The sequence below is a fragment of the Sinohyriopsis cumingii genome, chromosome 18, assembly GCF_028554795.1.
Source record: "Sinohyriopsis cumingii isolate HCF-2022 chromosome 18, ASM2855479v2, whole genome shotgun sequence".
Taxonomy (NCBI): Eukaryota; Metazoa; Mollusca; class Bivalvia; order Unionida; family Unionidae; genus Sinohyriopsis; species Sinohyriopsis cumingii.
In genome coordinates this window covers 82,838,779-82,862,561 of record NC_142978.1, presented here as the reverse complement: position 1 = coordinate 82,862,561, position 23,783 = coordinate 82,838,779, and the positions used below count along the sequence as shown (strand labels likewise).

The 23,783-nt window shown below is 35.2% G+C and overlaps 1 protein-coding gene across 1 annotated transcript; it reads left to right on the top strand.

Moving 5' to 3' along the window:
* The first annotated feature begins 18,463 nt into the window (after positions 1-18,463).
* On the top strand, positions 18,464-23,386 carry LOC149777174 (uncharacterized). The gene is made up of 5 exons (XM_089942790.1): positions 18,464-18,621; positions 20,030-20,149; positions 20,975-21,091; positions 21,502-21,628; positions 23,155-23,386. Exons 1-4 carry the CDS (start codon positions 18,619-18,621, stop codon positions 21,619-21,621), a joined length of 360 nt encoding a protein of 119 aa, XP_089798916.1. The 5' UTR covers positions 18,464-18,618; the 3' UTR covers positions 21,622-21,628; positions 23,155-23,386.
* The last annotated feature ends 397 nt before the right edge of the window (positions 23,387-23,783 follow it).

Genomic DNA, 23,783 nt, shown 5'->3' with positions numbered 1-23,783 from the left:
ATATAAAAATATTTTTGGGTTGTAATTTGTGACTGTCAGAATCTTGAGAAAAGAGATGCATTGAATAATAATCAATATATGACGTAATCATAACACATCCCATTCTCACTATGTCATCTTAGTTTAACACTTTTACCAACTGCCTCGGATGCGGGTGGTCGTGGGTTCGATCCCCGGCCGAGTCATACCAAAGACTTACAAAAATGGTACTAACAGCTGCCTCGCTTGGCGCTCAGCATTAAGAGGTTAGTGTTAGGACTGGTCGGCCCGGTGTCAGGATAATGTGACTGGGTGGGACATCATGCTACATGATGCCCCAGTGCTAGACATCACTATAAACTGCCACACTTGCAGACATCGTAGCGATATGACTGAAAAATTGTTAAAGCTACGTTAAAAATCCAGTGACACACACACACACACTCATAGTTTTAACTCATTTCAGTATCAACCTTGCATGTGGGATTTTACTAAAACTCTAGTGGAGAAGTTTATTGTGTCGAGTACAATGAAGTCACGGATAGGTAAATCTTGCAATTCGCAATTTCCTTCTAGGGACGAGTAATTGGGATTTTCTTCTGAGCCCTGTTGATGCAAAGCAACATTTTATAGAAGTGAAAAGTAGGCAATACAAATCGACAAATCACTATACTTCAGATATGACCGGATCCGTTCAAATCGAGGCAACCGTTTTAGTAATTGAAGCACAGCAATTTTCCTGTAGCTTTCTAAACTGAGATTTTGTAATCTACCTCTATTCTAATTTAGAAATCAATACATAGAATAATACTTTCAGCACATCTGAGGACCAAATTAAACTTATTATAATAATAATTATTAGATTTGGTTCATCATTTTAAGCAAAATATCTGACGAATAGAACTAGAGGATTATATATATTCGATTACTGTACAATTTTCGGAATCTGAAGATCAAAACTGATACATTACGGGGTAATTTATGCCGTAAAGACAGGATTCCCTTCTAATGTGTAGCCATAAAGTGCACAAGCGCTAAACCAAACCACCAAGTATAAACACAAGTTGTCTCACATTTTACTTTCTTGCGTTTGGTGATTGTAAAGCCCTCAGAGAAAAGAGAAAGAAAAGAATATAATCTCTCTTTGTCTCTCTCTCCCTCCAATAGACAAATGATCTCGATTATTATTTTATTTTATTTTTTGCCTGCACATGTATCATTTTTCTGACCAACATACAATTTTAGTTTCCGAAAATTGCTAAAGTGGGCCGGTAGGCAGCTAATCGTCGTTTTAAAGGTAGAGTGGTAGAAGTACATATACGAAGTCGTCATTACATTCTATACTTCATTGGCCTAAAAAAAACATGACAGTTCATCCCACGTAGATTTTTATGTACTGTTCAGTATAGACATTCTTTATAAGGGATATTATGTCTTGGTGTGTGATATGGCCTATAATGGAAATGTTACCCTTAGGAATCCTAGTGTGATCGGAACTCAGCTTTAAGTTCAACTTGCAGATTCCACGATCTTAGGGAAATGTTTAAATGCAGTAAGTAGGAAAATTAATGAAAGTCTGACCCCACCTAATCTGTAACGTATGGCCCAGTCAGATGACTATACTACCGCAACGTAAACACTTTATATAATATATATACTGTAGGGTTTCCTGGAATGCGAGCTCTAGAGTCACGGTATTTTCTGCAAAATACGCACACTTGAATGTTATATAAGCCCCAGGATGCGAAAATAATGCTAAATGAAGCACCTCTGAAAGTGACCTTGGTAACTGTTGGTACCAGAATGTCACCCTGCACATTAGTCGGAAACAGTATTCAGAGCATTGAGTCGCTTGTCTAGATAATATCTGCGTGAAAGCAAACTTTAAGAATTTGAATTTAATATCGTAGAAATATGGGCAGCTCTTCTGGGATGAAACACTTTTCTGGTTTGTTTCATTTTTGCTTTGATTTGGTGTGGCCCGGAGAGGTATGAAGGGCAACTTCATACTTTGATAATACTAATGGTTACGAAATCATGAAACCATTTACCATTTGCATATACTATCCCGTTTTCTTACATGGTCATATGCTTAAGTTGAGCCTCGAAGTATTGTTTAGAAAGGATTCTAGGCACTAACATCTTTTAATGTAAATGTTTCATATATTTCATTGTAGTATTAGATTCTCCACCAAGCGTTCAAAAAAGGCTCTCTAATGGGTTTTTAGTAGTCAGCTTAAATAACTGTGTTGGTCCGTCCTCTTAACTTCTATCATTGTTTCTGTATTACCGTAAGCATTTTGATAACAGCTTTTAGAGAATAGGAAAAGTGGTTTTAATTAAATGTATTGGCCGATCTTGTTGACAATTTAGAATGTTCTTGAATGAACATTTGACCTTCATTCTGACCTTTTGACCTTTATTCTGGTGTTCATATTGTGCATTAACATTTTATATAAAGATAATGATCACCATAATTACTCATTCCTCTATCCGATTGTTCTTGACCTTATTCTTTTCGGATATCGACGATGAAAGTATTTTAACCTTTGTTGATAATCTGTGCTTCAGTGGGATGAATGTTTTCTACCCAAGCAACTACTCGGAGCTCCATGATTCAACTGTACGGTTTTAGGAGCCAATTTTGCCATGAAATAACAAAGTATTTTTGGAAAACATCCGTAGAACTGTCACTCGGTAAAGATTAGCACTATTGGTTATTGGTGGTTCGATGATTCTGGTTTTTGAGGACTGACTCCATGTCAAAGGAGACTTATTTTCCAAATGCTCCTATAGATGCTCGCTTTTGTTGTGAATAAATGAACGGTGATTGGCATTGGCCTCAATGCTACAGTTCTTGTTACTCCTCGTAGCATATTTCAAGGAACGACGGGGAAGAAAATAACCATTACAACTGACCTTTTGACCTTTATTCAAAATTGTCCGCTATTGTTTGTCTTCTTGTTGCAAACTCGAATTGTCAATCGCTGCGCCAATGACACAATACACCACAAAGATTTTACAGAAAAAGACACTTACGCTTTAGGCATACGTTGTGCTCGTCACATTTTCGGGGTAAGGTCTTTGAAAAAAGTTCCACCACATTTGCCTTCGTTTCATGAGTTTCACTTGTGAAAATTAATTTGTTTTTCTTAACTGTTTTGAACCTTGGTCCATACATTTGACTAATTTAGTCTGCTTGCCATCGTAGCCAGCGACGATCATTTTATCTTTCGAACCGGTTTTCAAGCTCTTACTAACCCGCATATGTTTTTGAAGTCAACGGAGCCGACTACAATGATTTTGAACATAGGACACACAAAAATGCATGTCATTGATAATCGATGATATCCACTTTGTTTTAACTTTTGGAAAATGTACATCGAATGGGTTGGAATAATGTGTAAGTCGATTGTTCTTGTAATCATCGTCTCACATCTGTGAAATGTACACATTAAAATTTGGTTTTGGAGGCAAGATACAAATGTTTCAACTGATGGGTAGCACGCAGCATGTTCGGGGTTGTAGAAAATGCTTGCTTAAAGTATCGCCCTGACTGGGTTTGTCTTTTTAGTCCCTCCCTAATAATTCACCGACTGTTCGATACTACTCTTTTGTGTCATGTGATATTGGTTTGGACGAAGCTTGATGTGTCTACGGAGTAAATGGTGCAGCGACTTTTTCTTGCTTCTTATTTTAGTTCTGTCTTCCCTTCCGGATATGCCAATTATTTCGCCCTGGGTAATAACAGACCTTGCGCCAGATTTATTAACAAACAGTTTAACACGACTTTGGCAAACAATAGTCTTATTTCCTTCGTTCTTTCGCATGTGTTCAATGTGATGCCTTCGAAGGAGAGGTACCGTTCTTTAAATTTGTCTTTTGTCTTCTAGAGTCTAGCAACAAGAGCCGGTCGTTTCTTGTGTCAGTTTGAGAAATTAACTGACGGAGCCGGAAAATGGTTTTACTGGAATCGTCATACTTACGGTATTGTTTTGTGATAGAAAAGCGTCAAAATGTATCCTTTTAACAAGCTGTATTCTCGGTCCAGAGCATAAAACTATTCAGCAATCACGCACGTTTCCACCAAAGCAAGTTGTATTGGTTCGACTGTCTAACAAACTGCCAAGTGGATTTAATGGTTTGATGTGTACCACGTCCTTTCAGCAATTCGTCTAAATTCTGATCGGTTTTGAAACTTCAATCGTAATCGTGTTCCCACATTTATATCACTTGGTATCGTTGTCTTTCTAAACTCGTGCGTCTGTGGTATGTTTGCTCGCACATCACTTCTATGGTAACTCTGAGAAAGGGCTTTTCAGGCTTCGTTGAGGGAATCACGTGGGGCATCAGTGTAATAAGCATTCTTGGAGTTCGTAGACGATCTGATGGTTTTCTAAATCCTAGCCAGCCACAGAGACTTCAAAATTTCTTTGCTCCACTGTTTCTAGTGTGTTAATATCCGCTTGTCTTCACTTTCACACAAGGAATATTGCCAGCGCAAAGCTTTGATGGAAAATCGACGGCTAACCTAGATATATGATTGAGGGGGGTTATGGTGACTAGTTTATTCACGGGCATGAAGTTCTTTTGATACACTAATTCACACGCTTTAGGAATAGAAAGGCTTCAGTAACAAGATAACCGGGTGGGATTTCGGATTTACATCAGAACACTTTTGATGGTGATACAATACAATGTTTAATAACGAACGACTTGAATGAGCAATTAATTATGATCAATATGTACGTTTATATGATCCAAATATTGGATCAATTAACATAAAACGCACGGACGTAATAATGAAAATACAAATAAATGACTTACACGGTACAAGGACAACGGGCGAAGGATTCGCTGTGATTTCACAACGAAAACATTGATGTGTTTTACTCAAATAGTAAAACAAATGCAATATCTTACTCATATAGTAAAATGTATTCACTCAAATAGTGAATTTATGTAAACAAAAAGGACAGATATACAAATTATCTTTAAAGTCCCAACACCACACTGGGTTTTACAAACCCCCAAAATTAGCCCACGGCTAGAAGATTACATGTATGTAGTTACACACTTCGTCGTCAGCGCACTCGGTTACCAGTCACACTGGCCAAATCAAGCCGTCAGTATTCCAGGTTGGTCAATCAAGCAATCTGCGCCCACCAATCTCATTCAGCAATGACCGATCACCTGCTATTCGACCTGCAACACTGTTTATTCAGCTCTACGTCTGCTATGGATCAGCTTCACAGCTGCTGTGGTCGACTTCTTTGGTTAGCTCTGCAGCTGGCATCACGTCGACTCCGATCACTCCGATAACTCGGATCGCTCCGGTCACTTTGGTCAGCTGAAAATACATCTAACACCGTGTACTATGCCGGACACGGGCATATACGATAAAACGTAATGACGTTATATACGGTAAGTTATACAGATAACATTATCGGCAGAATAATTACAAAACAACAAACAGGTTCAGATGTAAATCTAACCGTGCCCGACAAGAATCCTACGGTGCTAAACGTTTCTTAAAAATGCAGCTTTACATTGCTAATATAAATCCCTTGCTAAGTCACAAACCAGAACAGAAAATATTTGCATTACACTCGGTAAACTGAAGCTACAAAGGAAACATAGAAAAATAAACGTGGTAGTACAATAATTATAACTTGTACACAACAAATCAATAATTCACATACCTCTACAGCTGAGGATGTGCAAGTCCTTAAAGTAGACCGCTGACGGACAACACGTTCCGTAATGTGAAGATTCAATCTTACCGTGAGGCATTTATACACAGACGAAGTCGTCATACATTGTCTGTGCGCTGGAAGTATTCGGTTTTTTCCTTTTGAAAGCACTTCGCAAGTGCGGCATAGGATAAGCTGAACTCACTATTTCGAAATATTGTACAATATACATAAATCACCCTCGGGTATCGTTGTACATAAAAAACGAAACCCGAGTACATGTATTTAATAAATAAAAGGATTTATACGATTCCGTGACAGCTTCGTTCAAAGACGTTCAACATCCACATACGGTAGGCAATATTTCATCATCTTATTTTGAAAAGATAAACGGGTCCAAAGAGTGAATTTGTTACCAAGTGTAGTATGACTATCGTTATTTCTGTGTGACAAACCTGTTGCTTTGAGCTAAATTACCCACAAGTGGAGCAAAATCTCAATAATTCGCAAGCACTTTCCTGATGATGAACATGTTGTCACGGAATTGTATAAACTTTTTTTAAACTAAATACATGTACTCGGGTTTCGTTTTTCGTGTACAACTATACCCGAGGGTGATTTATGTATATTGTGTTGTATTTCGAAATAGTGCATTCGGTTCATCCTATGCCGCAGTGCGAAGTGCTTTCAATGGGAAGAACCGAATGCATTCAGTGCACAGACAATATTTGTGTATAAATACCTCACCGTAGATAAAACTCTTTACATTACGGATAGTCTTGTTAGTCAGCGGTCTGCTATAAGGACTTGCACATCTTCAGCTGTAGAGATATGTAAGTTTATTAAGTTTTGTGTATAAGATATAACTATTGTACTACCACGTTTATTTTTGTATGTTTGCTATGTAGCTTTTGTTTAAGCAGTGTAATGTACATATTTCTATTCTTGTTTGCGACTTAGCAAGGGATTTATATTACTAATATAAGGCTACGTTTTTAAGAAATGTTTAGTAGAGTAGGATTCTTATCGAGCAGAATTAGGTTTACTTCTGAACCTGTTCTTGTGTAATTATTGTACCGGTAATATAATCCGTATAACTTACCGTGTATAACGTCATGACGTTATTATGCCCACGTCATGTATAGTACACGGTATTGGATATGTTTTCAGCTGTTCGGAGTGGTTGGAGTGTCCGAAGTGTGTAAAGCTGTGTAGAGCTGTCTGGAGTGTCCTGAGTATCTAGGGTGTCTAGAGTGTCTAAAGTGACCAGAGTGACCCGAGCGTTCAAAGTTATCAGAGTGATCGGGGTCGACGTAGTGCAAGCTGTAAAGCCAACCACAGGAATTAACCGTAGCAGCCGTGAAGCTGAACTATAGCAGCTGTGGAGCTGAAATAAAGTGTGCTGATGACGGAGTGTATCTCTTTGCATATAATCAATTAGCCGTTGGATAATTTTGGGGTTCGTAAAACCCATTGTATCTTTCGGGACTCTAAAGATAAGTTGCATATTTGTCCCTGTATCACCATAATTTCACTATTTGAGTGAATTCATTTTACTACATGAGTAAAATTCTACATTGTTTACTAGTTGAGTAAACTATATCCATCTTTTCATTCTCAAATCGTTGTGAACCATTCACCCCTTGTCTTTGTATTTTATAAAGTAATTTATTTGTATTTTGCATTAAGTCTGTGCGTTCTTATGTTAATTAAATCCAATATTTTGATTATATATACATGCACATATTCATAATTAATTGCTCATTCAAATCATTCATTATTAAACATTGTATTTATATCAACGTCAAAAGTGTTTGGTTGTGAATCGGAAATCCCACCCGGTTATCTGGTTATACTTGCTTTATGCGATGTTGTTCGTAACACGCCGGACTGACAAAGGTTCGTTTACAAGTCGAGCAATAATGAATTCGTTCTTTTCCTTCAGGAATGCATGGCTTGGACGTACACAATCCAAGTTGTCTCCCAATAACCATGTTACTCCCGACGGGTAAATCCTTTGTCACATTTCTCGCAATAGTAGATGTATCCGAGAAATCATGCCATGGTCGTAACTGCATTGAAGACACCGTTCTGCTGGGTTTAGTTAATGAACTTTACCTCCGCCATAATGTCTTGTAACACACACAACGTTTCTCCTTTTCCTTTTCTCCTCTTTTTGCTGTTGTAGAATAAATATTTCTGCTTCGTTTTGTTGTTGAAAAGAAATCGTAAATTCGTCCATGTATTTAACCCGGATTGCATGTGAATGCATCGTGTGCCATCACCAATATTACGGACACAGTTATATGGAAGAGAAAAGTAGATGTGTAAAGGCAGAGGTGTATTATGGGAGTTGAGCGACCAACAACGAGATTCGCGTATTACTCATTCACCATTAGATTTATATATATTTTTTAAAAAAACACCCAGAAAACTACTCTAGGTAAAACTGTATGCGTCAACAAAATCAATTACACAGAATTGATGTAAAGCATTGCCAATTTCATTTTTTGCGTTATTCCTTGACAGGGTCTTATAACAGCAAAATCATTATTGTTGCTGGCAGGTAAATTTGCCATGACGGTTTTTTGCTAATCATGCACGAGCAACTTCGTGGGTGACCTTTGCCTGCTTTAATAATCCATCTGCGCTGCATCCATCGCTAAACAATTTGAAATGCGAATCGTTGTTGCAGATTGGTCTCAAAATATGATATTGCGAGCTGTTCAATCGAAATAAGATCGACTAAGAAAATGAAAAAAATCGAACACCACGGGTAGAACCAAAGTCACTTGCACTTCAAACAACAGCAACAATGCCCATAAAGTCATGAATGAAGTAGTTCAAAAACACATAATTGATTGGATGATTGAGTATACGGCAAGTGGAAAAGGATTACTGAGACTAAACTTCGAAGTAAGTGGTTTAAGGGGTATTTGAAGAAATATCCGATCCGGCATTTGAGATAGAAGTGTCTTTGATTTTTGGATCATAGGGAAAACGATTTTCAGTATTATTCGTACCAGGCAAAGGATTTTTAACAAATCGAATATAATTACAAGCCTATGACACCTCTCTGTATTTTCTTCCGTGTGAATCTTTTATTAGAAATCGACGGAAAACATATACAAACCGACGATAATGATTACCCAGACAATGATAAAGCTGGTTTTGTTAACAAAAGTGTCATAGCGTTGTTGAGCAGTGCACGATATTTTATCGATAGAATGGAAATTGAAGCTTGCTTATCAACGTTGATATTGCCATGACAATTCTTGAATTCCCCAGATGCAGAGACGATTATGCAAAATCCGCTGACCCATCTATAATGTTTTACAAGTATGGATCCGTCTCTACAGATCAGTTCCAGCATACAATTGAAACGTTATGAACGCAAAATGCGGCTACGACTGCTGTAATTGCCGTCGACCCAAATAATAACGTTGGATTCGCGCATAGCCGAGGACAACTTAATGGAACCATATTAATCGTTTTCGTGTGCGATTCGTCTCAGTCACATATTTTGGTTTTGCGGATATGTTCGCAAGGCTGTTTTTGTTGTTGCCAAACACATATCCAAGCTATACCGAAAGGGTGACAGTAAAGATGAAAGTTGGCATAAGTCGTGCATGGTATAGTTGAGATGTTGAAATTAAACAATGTTGGGGGGGGGCTGTGATAAACTCTTCAATATCTTGAGAAACATATGTTGTCGTTCATAAGTTTTAGAGGCATATTACCGCTGCCATTTCAAACGCTCAGCACAAACTCGATAGAAAACAGATTTCTGTAGTATTCATGTCAAATAACTACCCAATAATGTATCAGCGCAACAAGGTTGACACATGTCTGCAGATCGCCCAGAAACATTTCACTACACTTTGTCCAATTTAATACTTTTCATTGGAAGACCTGGATCTGATCAGTTTGTGGTCGACCTGATCTTTTGTGCAAGTGTAACTCGCTTATCCGCCGGCGATCCCTGGTGGTTACACATGCATTGATATAATTCTCTCTTATAAAATACTGTTGATGGATGTCGCAGATGGTAAAATTAGTTTAATTGATGCGCTGGTGGAAACCCGGTAACTATTGTAGTTGTAATTGAACAGCGTGATGAAAAATTATTGTCTTAATACGAGGTTAGTCTTGTCATTAGCCTAACGCAGCTTGCAAAAATAAGGAGCGCAATAAGAAACGATTGCTGGTTCACATTGAGGCTTCTCCGAAAAATTAACCTGTAACTGTACCAGTTTAGATGACTCAGACGCAACTTAATCAGCTTAATGCAGCCACACAAAAGAACACCTCAGTTACATTAAAGTTATCAAAGTCGTAGGTGACACAAAATGAAAAATTCCGGTGAAATAAGTTCATTCCTTGCAGCCATTCTAGCATTGTTAGAGGCTCCTGTGGTTGCAAAAGCAGTTGCGTTAGGGGCTGTCAAAACTACATCCGGAATGAATCTGAAATGAAGCTGGGGGGGGGGGACATGAAAATCTGCATAGTATCTCGTCAACGGATGAAAAGGAAAAGGTCTTCGACTACCCGAAACTACTTACAGAATACAATCATGCAGAAGTCTTGGACCACCTGGTGTAAGTCTCAATAAAACCTTACCGTTAACCACTCTTGACTTACTCGCTATGACAAAGCAAGTTAGTCCGGTGTGTCTTTATGCGGAATAAACTTGCATCGCTAACTGGATTCATAAACTGGACATACGTGGTAGCATCTCGACACCTTTAATATTTTGGCTCGTTCGGGCTTACACCCTTACTTGACGTTCTGGCGGCTCTGTTTTAACCAGCTCTGCTATTGCAGATTTGGCTGGAAGGCCCCATATGTGGATATCTTACTCTTAAACCATTGCATGCACTTGAGAGTACATCAACATCACGTGTGCTTGTCACTTAAAAAGAATATTTAATAGTATACAAAAACCTATCATTATTTACGTATGCAACTCAATCCGATAAATCACCGATTTGGACCTGAGCAGGTTTGCCACCGAAACTGATTCGACTGGATTTACCTCCCGGCTTGATGTTGACAAGCAAGTGAATATGTGATTTTACAAGATTGGACTGGAAAGTTTAAAGCGTCTAAATGTTGACATTGAAGATTTTGTTTCGAGGTGCCGTCGCGAAGAACCTGTTGAAATCAGCGAATTCGGGGTAATCAGAGACTCTGTGTTACCTGTTGCCTTTACCAAAACTATGTTGACACAAACACAGTATCAAACGTTTTAAAATCTGGTAATGAAATAAGTGAATATCTTATCATCAATGGAAACTGAATTCGAATGATTCAAGAGTCTATCGATGATGCTAATGGTACAGCAAGGCAATAAGTAAATATTAAACTCAACTATATCAAGGTCGTAGTTGGTAACTTTACATTGCCAAAATTTCAACGGTGAATGATCAGCCCAAACTATTTAGTATATCACATGTTGATGTTAATCAGTTTTATCCCAGTTTCTCTTTTGACTTTCTCCTGATATATGCCGGATATTATTTTGTATAGTGCACGCGTCTGTCACGATATGGAGCTCTTATCATTCGATTTGTAGCAGAAAGACAATCATGGTAGATGATCATAATAGGCTTAAAGTTAAAATGTTAGAATCTAAGGATTCATTATTCAGGTCAGATCCCAATAACAAGTAACTGAAACCTTTTTCGGTTGCAGGTTCGTTTACGATCACTCAGGACAAAACAAATTGATACATATGTTAAATATTACGGATGACGCGATAATAAACGTATTTGGCCTTTGTACTTAAGATTTGTTAATACATGTTAAGTAATGGATTTAAACCGCGGTGATGAGGTTGCGAATTTGCTGACGGGTTTTTGGATTGGCTAGCTAGTGCTGCCAGCATCAATAGTTATTTTGCTTTGCTACGTTTGTCGTAGAACATCTGAGTGAAAATTGTGTTAACCAGCCCTGGTATACACTGAGGTAAAATTTATTTAAGAGCAAAACGAAATCAGTAATTGTGGGCAGTATAATCTACATGTAATGCCACTGTAGTCATAGTTATATCCATAGCCGAGTAAACGCTACTTAAGCTATTTTTCACTTTGCCGGTGCTTTCTGCCTTGAGAATTCAGTGAAAGTTAATCAGTATTTCTAAATTGCCAACACTGAAAATAATTTAACCCGGGGTAACGCTTTACGCATTTTGTTCGTTTATAATTCCTGGGCATATTCGAATACACTATAGTGTGAGAGCTGCTGAGTTAACAACATTTTTAATTCCGCCTATAATTTTGTTTCATCTTCTTTAATTTGTTTCCACTGATAAGTGATATCTGTGTAGGTAGCTGTACTTTCAGAATCGATATAAATCTGTCTCAGGTTCCGATATTTATCGGTCATTTTAAATGACATAATAGCATGCAGGGCATGCTATTATCTGTCTCAGGTTCCGATATTTATCGGTCATTTTAAATGACATAAAAGCATGCAGGGCATGCTATTATCTGTCTCAGGTTCCGATATTTATCGGTCATTTTAAATGACATAAAAGCATGCAGGGCATGGTTTATGACTAATGAATGCTCTTTAGTCGTCATTAACTAAAGTCAACAGAACGACTATGCAAACCAGCTGCTTTTAATCTTTAGCCACGTTACTTTAATATGTTTAATTGTATTGAAGATTTTAGAATTGTGTCTGGTTTTGCCATTCATATAGTTCAATCGAAGACAGCTATCTTATAAAATGATAAACAATTTCATGTTTGAAATGGAATTTTGTTTTCTATCAAGTTCGTCTCTTATTTTGTTGAATCATTGTAGATTGACCTTGTAAAATTTACAAGGTCTTAAAGTTCTACTTTAAATTTATCCTCCAAAAAATACACCACTGACGTCATTATTGTCTTCATACTGCATTATTTTATCAATGTTCACTATTCAGTGTTTACACCATTGAAACTGATCTCTAAACATGTAGTGTTATAAAGCGTATTTTTATGTATGAATCTACAAATAAATCATTGTTGTTTTCTTGTGTGATATTGTTTAACTTAAATATGGCCGACTACACTTTTGCTTCGTTCAAAATTGTCAGCATTCCGAAATATACATTATCTTCTTACTCCGATTTTATTTATATCGTGTTTAACTCTTAAACTGCCGAATTCAAAGCAATGTATTTTGTACGGTTATTTTTTTAAGTTTGAAAGTATCATTTTAGTGTTTCCAACCTGTCTTCGTATCCTGACATGTCCTTTAATGTCAATTATATTCTAATATTGGAAATATATCATCGAGTTCAATAGCAGTGAATCGCAACAGTCTCCGTTTTCAAGTTTTAGCTTTACTAATCTAATATCTGAAAATATGTGAAAATATTAAAATTATATATATATATATATGTGTGTGTGTGTGTGTGTGTGTGTGTGTGTGTGTGTGTGTAAAGCATAAATAGCAAAGAAAATAAAAAAATATAAAACTAAAAGAATTAAAAATATTTTAAATCTGAAAATATGATTGGTACAGTTTTCTTCAGAAGCCTGATATAGACCATAATTCTTGCAGGTTTCGTATAACAGTTTCTTGAAGTTTTGTTTTGGGGCAAATCTGGTTGAAATCAAATAAGCAGTACGAAATGAATATAAGCACAATAAATGCATGACCTAAGTCTTTCAAGGACAACAATTCAGGATATAATAGAAGAATTTAATAATGCTTATCAATTAAACCATCTGTGAAATTCAATAAACAAATTGTTAATGACGATCATGAAATTTTATAAAGTTTGCAAAGCTGATAAACAGACTGACAATGTCTTTCTTTGTTGCGAATAGTGGCATTTTTGGAATTTTGTCTATCAATTTGAGACTGGGTGTCAGCTGTGACATAAATTTACTGGTGCACATTGGTAGAATTGAAAATAGTTTGCTGCATGAGAAACTTTTCGTACAATGTCATCTGTAAATGGCACATGTCACCTGTGACATTTACGGGCGTTTGTGACATTTTCAGAATGATCCGAAGATATAACGTCAGTATATTCGATACACTCATTTGGTATCGTTCATTTATATAACTAAATATTAAAGGAAAGGTTAAAGTATAAGTATTGAGCCACCGTAATAATTTCCTTGAGAAACTTCTAACAAGCAGCGGCCCTTGATTAGTGATGAGCCCTTTCGTGTAGACAGAAATGCTATTTGTTACTTCAACCGGTAAAAGTTTGTGTTTTTTAATGTAGAGATAGAAATAGTTTTAGCACATAGTTTTGTAGAATACCATCTATTACACTGACCAGGTAGTCAGAATAGAGATCTAATAATATTTAATGAAATAACAGAAGGACAATATAGCTCAGCAAGGGAGACTTCTAGATGCCCCATTCGACAGTCAATATAAAAACCTCTTTTGCTGCTTAAAAACGTTGCTTATTGAATTACTAATACAGCCTATGCTACGGTTCATCTGAGGTAAAGGATATAGAACTTTCAAATTTTGGAAACACGTCACCAACACTGGGCAATGTATCAGCAGAGAATACAGCTAATTTATTGTGTTGTCTTTAGTTGATTTAACATGTTTTTCCTATTCTTGACTATTACGATATCAAAACCATATAGCAATAGTAAAGGTTCTGTAAGTCCCATTCCCACGATCTCTGTAACTGTGTTCTTAACATAGGACATTGGTATAGATCCTAATATAAAATTATATCCATTTTAATTTCTTTGCTATTTGCAAGAACATGTAAAATTTACGTCCCAAGTTTTTAAGAGTGTCTGCTGGAATCTTCAAAAGGTCATCTCAGATTTGCACATATGTCGCTGTTCTGGGTTGTGCCATCAATACCGACAATAATCAACGTTTATGTCTCAGTTATCAATGACTGGAAAGCAAATCACTAATATCACTCAGCTTTGGTTGGATCCATATTTGTTAGACGTTTCTCTTTTTTAAGGTTAAATCTTCAGTTAGTAAACAAATTCATTCCTTTTGGTATGACGGTAATTTTCTAACTGTTTAATCTTAAATGAGCTTCTTCGAAGCATTTTTGTCCACAGTACTTCCAAAGATTACTGAAGGCTTATATTGTCAAAACTTACGCACTTAGCTCTTAGTGCTGTTTGGTGTTATCTGTGATGTCATTCAGGAACATTGACTGGCATAATGATGTAACGGTCATTTTAAGTGACAGTAACGGCCTTATGGTCACAACTTGTCATCAAAATCTAAAACAAGGTAATTGTTTTTGTCTTTTTTTATACGTTTATTTAGGAAGAAATGTAGAAGAAATAATTGGTGAAGCGAGTTCAACCTGGAAATTGCAGAATTGCATAAGTCCTGCTCATTTTAAATTTAATTCTAAGCATGTTTAAATCAATAAAATGATCTAAACTTTGGAGATAGGCGAACATTGAGAGAGAGAGAGAGAATTTATTCATGGTGGATACTGGAATTTAAATGTTAAAGACATTTTGTTTTATAAACTTTCACTTTGCCAAAAAAATTAAGAAGGATTAACTTCTCCTTATATTAAGCAACACGGAGGCCCAATATGTGTCATCTCGTTTAACTGTCGTGTATTCTTGAACAGGTGTTGACACTAATTTGGACGAAAAATACTTAGTTGGTGTACACATTTGCTTTTCGTGACTTATATCGTGTCAAGGTAAGAAATTATATCCTCATCTTTTGCAAACATATATTAGCTAATCCGATCGAATGTAATGACTTTTCCTAACTCTTCCCAACAATTTAACTATATTCTTATTTAAAGAATGTTCTTTCATAGAGAAATATGCTTACTATAGTTGAGACATTATTCTTTTCACTTTCTTAATTTCCCCATACATTCGCGTGATATGTAATTTCCAGACACTTACAAGTAAATTGGAATACCTGATCCTTTAGAGGAGAAGAACATTGATTTAAATAGTTCATACATTATGCAATATCGTTTCCTAGGGCAACAAATTTAGGATTTTCTAGCATGTATAATTGAAAAATAGGTTATGTATACAGTGGACGAATGTTGTGATTTATAAAGAACAAACTGTACATAGAAAAACAGTTTCCTTGGATATGTAGAAAGCAAATATAGAATCTTGTTATAGCATGAATCTACTTAAAGTGACCATGACTTGTTACTGTACTTGTCGATGCTGGAATCATGGAAGTTTGTGTATCTTGAAACATTCAAAGATTATCTAATGTCTTGTTGTCTTGAAATCACAAATATAATAATTCATGGCAACATCCTAAGGGAGACATCTAAATTAAAACGAATGTATGCTAAGGAAACCAACTGACACCGCTTTTGTACTTGTCCACGAGACCTAAAGAAGGATGTGGACCATTTTAAAACCTGCCAGCATCAAAATTCTGTTTTGACAACTTGACATAAAACGAGAATTAATTAACATTGGGTACAACCTGCCATTTCTCATTTTAAAAAGGGAATCAATGCAGAATTCCTTCGTATGCAACAAACAAGAGAAATAAATGTGCAAGTCTGGATAAAAGTATAAACAGTGTTTTCACCAATGGTTATATAGACACTAAGAAATACACAACAAATTCAGTGATGAGCTGAAAAAGGTATAAAACTGTTGAACAAGTTACAAAAATCATCACTTCGTGGAGCAACAGAAACGGTGCATTGAATCCCATTGATATCTACGGGAAGTGGAGATGATCCATTCTTTTGCAATGATACCCCTTCTTTCAAAAGGCGACTTTTAAGAAATAATAATAATAATAATAATAATAATAACAGAAAATATGGACTGCAGGAAATGAAATCAAGCAGCTAAAAATAACACCGCATGCGCTGTTAATCATGAAAACGTAGTTATCACTACTGCTACTAGTACTCCAACGACTATCATTTATTAAGTACCATATTAACTATTTCGACCTAAATAGTAAATCCCGTTTTCAGATTAATTTTTTTTCGTTTGTTCATTTCGTTGTAAAATGTTACTGCCTTATATGATGTATTATGATATACTATTATACCTTGCGATTCATCGACAGTTCTTTATTGTGTTTATTGAGATATCCTTCGAAAGTGTCGAATACTCATCTCCAAGAAATAAAAGTGGCTTACAACATTCAAATGTCAATGTGTTATGTAAGGTGCATAATATTCAAACAACATTTACACACCTAGTGTTTATAAAATGTAAACATTGACAACTTTAACGTGCAAACAAATTTCAAAATCATGCAAAGACTATAATGTATGTGTGTGTCGCAAATTTGAGGATGTTATCATGAATAAGCTTATTTGAGAGCACTTTCTGTATGTAATGTAGTAACTATTTAACTTGTACAGAAATGCATTCTTATACCATGGAAAACAAAATTAAACCCAGCTTTTATGATAATATTTTCTTTCAAAACTGTCTCAAAGCTCAATGTAAGTACATGAAACGTGGCGATGTCTTGAAATCATTACCACACGCAACATGCTCGATTTTCCTAATTATTCCACGTTTGTTTAGTTAGCTCTAAAATGAGTAAAATACATTTTCTGCTGATTATCAGATGAATGTAAAAATGTCAACAATTTTGTAATAGGGAGGTGTTTATAATCTCATCCCTTGGGATTTTATCTACATCGTATTTTTCTCCTGAATTTGATCTATTAATAGCTATATCGGAATTCGTTATCTCATTTGCTTTGCTCGGGAACGTCCGTTCAGAAACAAACACCATAATCATTGAACTCACCTTTTAATCCCGGAAAAAAATACGTCCCAAACGACTGAATCAAATATCCGAGTTTTAAATCTCATTCATCTGGAACGTAAACATGTGTTGAATTGTATCAATTTAGACATCGATATGTTTTTATTTCGTTTATCTCTTACCACCAGTGTACCGTTTTGTATCTCCTTTCAACACAACACGCAACTGAATCACTTCACTAATATGCAGACACTTTTCGCATGATGCTAGATATGACAGGAAAATCAACCGAAACCCCAATAAATCAGAATAATTAAAAGAAATAGCAGATTAAATCCAAATTATTAGAGACATACGGCCAAAACATGGGTATTATACTTGTTACTTTTAAAATGACTTTAAAAGGTTTGATAAATGAACATATGCCACCACTCGTGTTTCCATACTAAGCAGTGGGATTGGCCCTAAATAATCTCATTGTTTTGGATCTTATTGTTATTTCAGGAGTAAAAGAAGATTACAATTAACTTTAAAGCACCTATGACATCCAAGCTATATAGTATTCGGCAAACAAGGTGCAAGTTGAAGTTTTTTGACTGGTCAGAATCTAGCGTAACCACGCCCGACAAGATAGTTAAGTATTTATAAATGGAATATGTTGTCAAAATTGGTAAACAGACTTTCAACGAAGACTAGCATCTTCAAAACTTTCTACAGAGAAAAGGTTTTCAGTTAGTTTAACATTTTATTCCATAACAGGGCGATTTAGTCATATGAATAAACCAATTACAGGCATTTTCGTACCATGCGTGATGACAATATTTATTTCATTAATACCTCAATAAATTAGTTTTAAATCAAAACTTAATCGTTATTTCTCACTTTGCAATTTTTCTCAATTATGAGTAAGCGTTTATTTGCAAATGTCAATTAATATTTTGTGCTTCTTGTGAATCTGGAATCCACAAATCTGATACACAAGGACGCTTTGTTAAGTTTAACTCACATATTGTTATATCGTTTGCTTTTTAAGTGAAATGTTATCAAGGGAGGTCATTATATATAATTTTGTATATGTATGTTCATCATGTAGATGACCTATGAGATGGCTTTCCTCCACATAATCGTCACTTTTGTCCTTTGTACTGGGAGGGCCACTAGGTGAGAACGGAAACATCCATCAAAATGGTCTGGAGGAAGACATCGAGGAGAGACGTTTGGCCCAACTTTTGGAAGCGGAGAGAGAAACGCAAGTAGCAAAGGAAATGGTATTTGAACAATAACATATTTCTAATCGCTTGACATGCAACACTTGCTGTGGGTATTTTTTTCTTTGAAATGCTTATCTGTTGCAATCAGATTTTCATATAGCTCTATGTTATCATCATCATCTTCATCATCATCATCATTATCATCATCATCATCATAGCAATGACTATCTCATGACCTTTTGTAATGCTCTAGAATCAGTTTCTTCGATTGCGTTCATACAGAAAAGTATAATAAACATACGCTCTTAATGTGGCCGAGTGTTGTACGAGATTGACATATATCTTCCACGACAATCATCATTTTTGATAAAATGTCAAGGCAATTGATCCATTTTATAAAACTGCTGCCTAAAGAACGACACTCACAACAACCTTTTTTCTTTTGATGTAATATCATCCTGAAATATACTCAGGTATATGAAGTGCCACAAATGTTTACACACTACAGAGAAAATAATCATATCATTTTGTATCACCTTGAGCTCATTTAATAACAGGCTTCACAGACGCATGAGGAGAATATTAAGTAGTTGTCTTTATTTTGATGTGGGGAAGATGATTTACTCTTTTCTTGACCTAATTTTTTCATGATGTTTTTGGTGCTAGTTCGCTAAATTTAAAAATATTTTATACAAAATGGAACTGAAATTGAAAGTGAATATTTACAAGTCTGCCATTGTTTTCTAACATTTGAAAGTATCTGGATCAATAGTTTCATTGTAGTCTCCATTCATGGTTTAGATACTTTGCTGTTGCTGCTTATTGTGAGCCCTTGGAGACAAGCTGCGAAAAATCAACAAAAGAACCAAACAAAACGTTATATATATATATATATATATATATATATATATATATATATATATATATATATATATATATATATATATATATATATATATATATAATGTCAAATTTTTTTATATAAGTGCATTTATTTTATTTTATTTTATTTATTTATTTATTTATTACATATTTTGACTTAGGAGAGACAATAGGTTTCTGATTAATGTGTGCTTTCAAGACGAGTGCATAAGTTTCCTATATTAAATTGGATATGAATCTTGACATGGGGGATTTGATCGGTTGCCCCGCCTAATTCCAACATCAATGTAATGCATGGTATTTTGCAAAGCTAAGATATAATATTATTTGGTTTTCCGCATGAAAGAGCCAAAAACTAAAAAGGAATAGAAACTGACACTCATTATTAGAAGATTCACAGGCAAGTCTTGACCGTAACAAACAATTGTTGCTTGCTCCTGTACGTTATTTGCATTTAAGAAAGTAAAATGGTTTAGGTTTGACCGGGACAATATATGTATATTGAAGTTTTGCCCTGAGATTCTTGACGCTGTGAAAAGTTTCTGCGTGTTAGGGATGCTCATTATGTGTGTCATTTCAACAGGAGCCCAAAACAGACTCGGAAGAAGTGGAGACGGTGCATAAGATTGATTCTGACAGAACACAGATTGACATCTCTCGGGACAGCAAACTAATTCAGCAGCACCTTCTAGACTGCGGACAGGTAAAGAACACAATAAATAACGTTCAAAACAATTAACGATTCGATATATTATTTCCTCATCTTAGACTTTACAAGTTAGAATATTCGTCCTTATTACAATTTGTGTTATTATGTCGACATCATTCATTGCTGATAAATGAACCATGAAATACAGATGTCATGAATAGGTGAATACCGTGTTATTTATCTTTTCTAAAGTTATTTAATTGATGCTCAATTTTCTTGTTGATTGACGAGCACATAACGAGTAAATATGTAGAAAGAACAAAACAGGCCGATACAAAGGAATGAATACATATTTGAAACTGAACAAGACAGGACGGTAATAGGACAGTTATTTTTAAATACATATAAGTCGAATAACCCACTCATTAATACCGATTTAATTATTGCATGAAACTGCGATTACTGGTCGCACGGAAATAATAATGCAACAACGTCCGTTCAGCTACACATTGAGTATGCATTCTTTTTGTGGTAATATATGTTCTCAACACGCAAAGTGTAAAATGTATTGTTAATTAATTTAAACTGCACATAATCAATTATAATTCTGAAAAGTTCTCACAATTTTGCACTATGATATCATAACTGTTTTATGTAAATTAGTTTCTCTCTAATGAACAGTTTTAATTTGTTCTTTACATCTATACTTCTCTGAACCGATTATTAAAACAGGGTCTCGTTCCGGTAGCAAAACTGTATACTGGATTCATATAAGATTTTTTATTAGGGACGTGTGAATAAGAGAAAATCATTATATATTGAAAATAAATTCATATGAAATTGTCTGATCTCATATTTGTTTCTTCCTTAAACATCAAGCAATTCGAAATCATTGTGATGAATGACGACGGTACAGAGAAGGCATCTGAAGCGTGTTACCTGCACAAAATGGAAGATGAGTTATATAAATCTGTCTGTCAGAGCCAAGGAAAGATGGTAAAAGACTTCATACATTCCGAAGCATTGTGAATGCGCAGAAAGCCAATACAGTAATTTTCCATTTTTTTCCGGAAAATTTTGAATCGACATGCTTATGCTAAAAATTCTTCATTAATCATACATGTCAGCAATCATGAATGATGTTCGTAGGAAAAGATATCGTTTCAAGAACTTCTAAATTTACTTCGTATAATAGTCACGTCATATAAGAAGATGTCTCTATAGTTTTGCGAATTAGACATATTTATTTCTTGCTTCAAATTTAAAAATATTGTCTTGTCTGAACATTAAATTGACAATCAATTTAGGATTGAAACAGTACACGTATTTAGTGAGTAGACATGCAACACTTAGAAAGCAGTATTATACTGTATGATCATGATGACTTTATATGGTATATCTTTTAGGTGCATAAAGTTTACGACATTGGAGAGCAGATAGTAGATACGAGCTTTCTATCTGACGATGGGCCTGTCAGTGTTTGCAAAAACAGACCAATGTTCATGATCACACCTGCCGTGGACTAGAATCAAGGTAGCTAGTTTATAACGTGTGATAAAAATCATATTCTATTAGGTGCCATGCAAAACCCATCCAAGTACTTGGTGTGCGTGTGTTTGTGTGCGTGCGTATGTATGCGTGTGTGCGTGTGTCTTTGTGTGTGTGCGTGTGTGTGAATAAATAGTCAGTGAAGCTCGCTCTTAAATGTAATTGTCTTGTCAGACTCTTTTTATATCACCTCTTTATCTATCGTAGAACTTCACAATCTCATAATTTACACATCATATTTGGACGGCTATCGATTTACATAGCATGCGATTAGCATTTCTTTTCAAATAACCCTTATGTTTTGCTTAACAATTTTCAATACATTTCACAAAGGATGTAGATGTTTATAAAAATGTTAGAAGGTGGATCAAAATGCAAATTATTTCCTTTTTATCTGCCAATTCATCGATCGTTAAAAGAAGGCTTCTAATACATGAACTTGATTATTCAGTTAAAAAAGAATTCAAAACAATGTTAATAATTGAAATGAAATAACTACGCACAGAGAACGAGATTGTAATGCAGTTTAACAGATGGCAATAAATCCAGAATAATGACAAATACATTTTAAATATCCCTCATATCGTTTCCATCAATAAATTGAGCTCTTTGAGTAATATGAATTTAGTCTGTTTTAATTATTTATTTCAAGTCAGAAAATATATATTTAGTTATTGCATGTATTTACCTAAATAATGAGACAATGGTGGATCTGTTATGTATAATCTTAAATGGTTATAATAATCAATCTAATAATCTATCTATGTAATAACCTTTTTGGTCAACGCAGTGATTCACGGAGAGCACATTGACCGTTTTGTTTTCAGTCCATATTTTCTATACAGATTAAATGTAGATAACGATTTAGTGTATATTTTATACACGTGTACCGGTTAAAAAAAATCAAAACAAAAACAAAACATGAGTTATATATTTGGCTGACATCCTTGCCACCAAACCCTCTTTATATCCTAAAAATTTCATTCTTTTATACGACTGATCAAATGTTTAGTTTTATCAAGACTGATTTGTTCAGACTCCTCAACGATTATAAAATGTTTTTGATGCAATTCCAGGTTTGATTTAAACTAGTTCAAGATGGCGAGTTGGGTGTGATTCAACCGTTTCGTTCTGCTCTGAATCATTAAGGTGTACTACTTTAAAACAGGTCAAAAAACGTGAAGCTTGTTTGAAAAAAAGTACTGATATAATTACACATTTTCGCGTCATAAACTGCTCCAGAAAGAATAGTTTTTTATATAAAAACATGTGCATACCCTAATGTCCATTAAAATACCCACTAAATATAAAAAGGCTAGAAAAATCAGTTACACCCAACAACTTGTAAACAAAATCAGTTTATCATGAATACTTAACGATTATTATTCATTGTGTCATTCCGCCATTGTTTATTGAAGTGTATAAAATTTCTTTGCTTTCAAGAGTATTACAATGTATTCATATATTAATAGCACATGATATTTTACACAAACTCACATTATTTTTTCCAGGTAAATCCTCGAGGAGAGAACTACAGGTGAACAGGAGGGGGTGTGAATTTTCATGCAGCATTAGATGCAGTGGAGGGACCTGTTACCCTTACTGCGAGCTCGTATGCCGATACTAAACGAAGGGCCGTTAACTAACACAATTATCCCAGACCGTTTAGTGAAGCATTTTGAAACCGACTGCTTGAATCAATACTAATCTCATTTTACTTTCGAAATAAAAATCTGCAATCAATTAGGGTTTGGTGTCTCTTTTAATGCATACTTTTCAGAAGTCTTATTCACAATGAGGAGAAGTGCTCAACAATTCCTACAAACGGTTTTTGTGAGAACATTATATCCTCTTTAAAGATACATGGTAGAAAATTATATGAAAGCTATTTTAGAATGAAAAGGTAAAGTTTATCAGTTATGCTTAGATATCAACTGGAATTAATAAATTTGTAAGAATATAACCGAGTTTTCTCTTCGAGTAAATCATTTAAATCTACAAGTGCTAACTAGCATTTTCTATTGTTTGCTTGAAAACATATTTCAGTTAATCAGAAAGGCCATTAAAGGACTCCATAAACGCAAGATGAAGCGGTGGTATGTATGGTGATCATCTTATGGTGATGACAACTTTTATATTA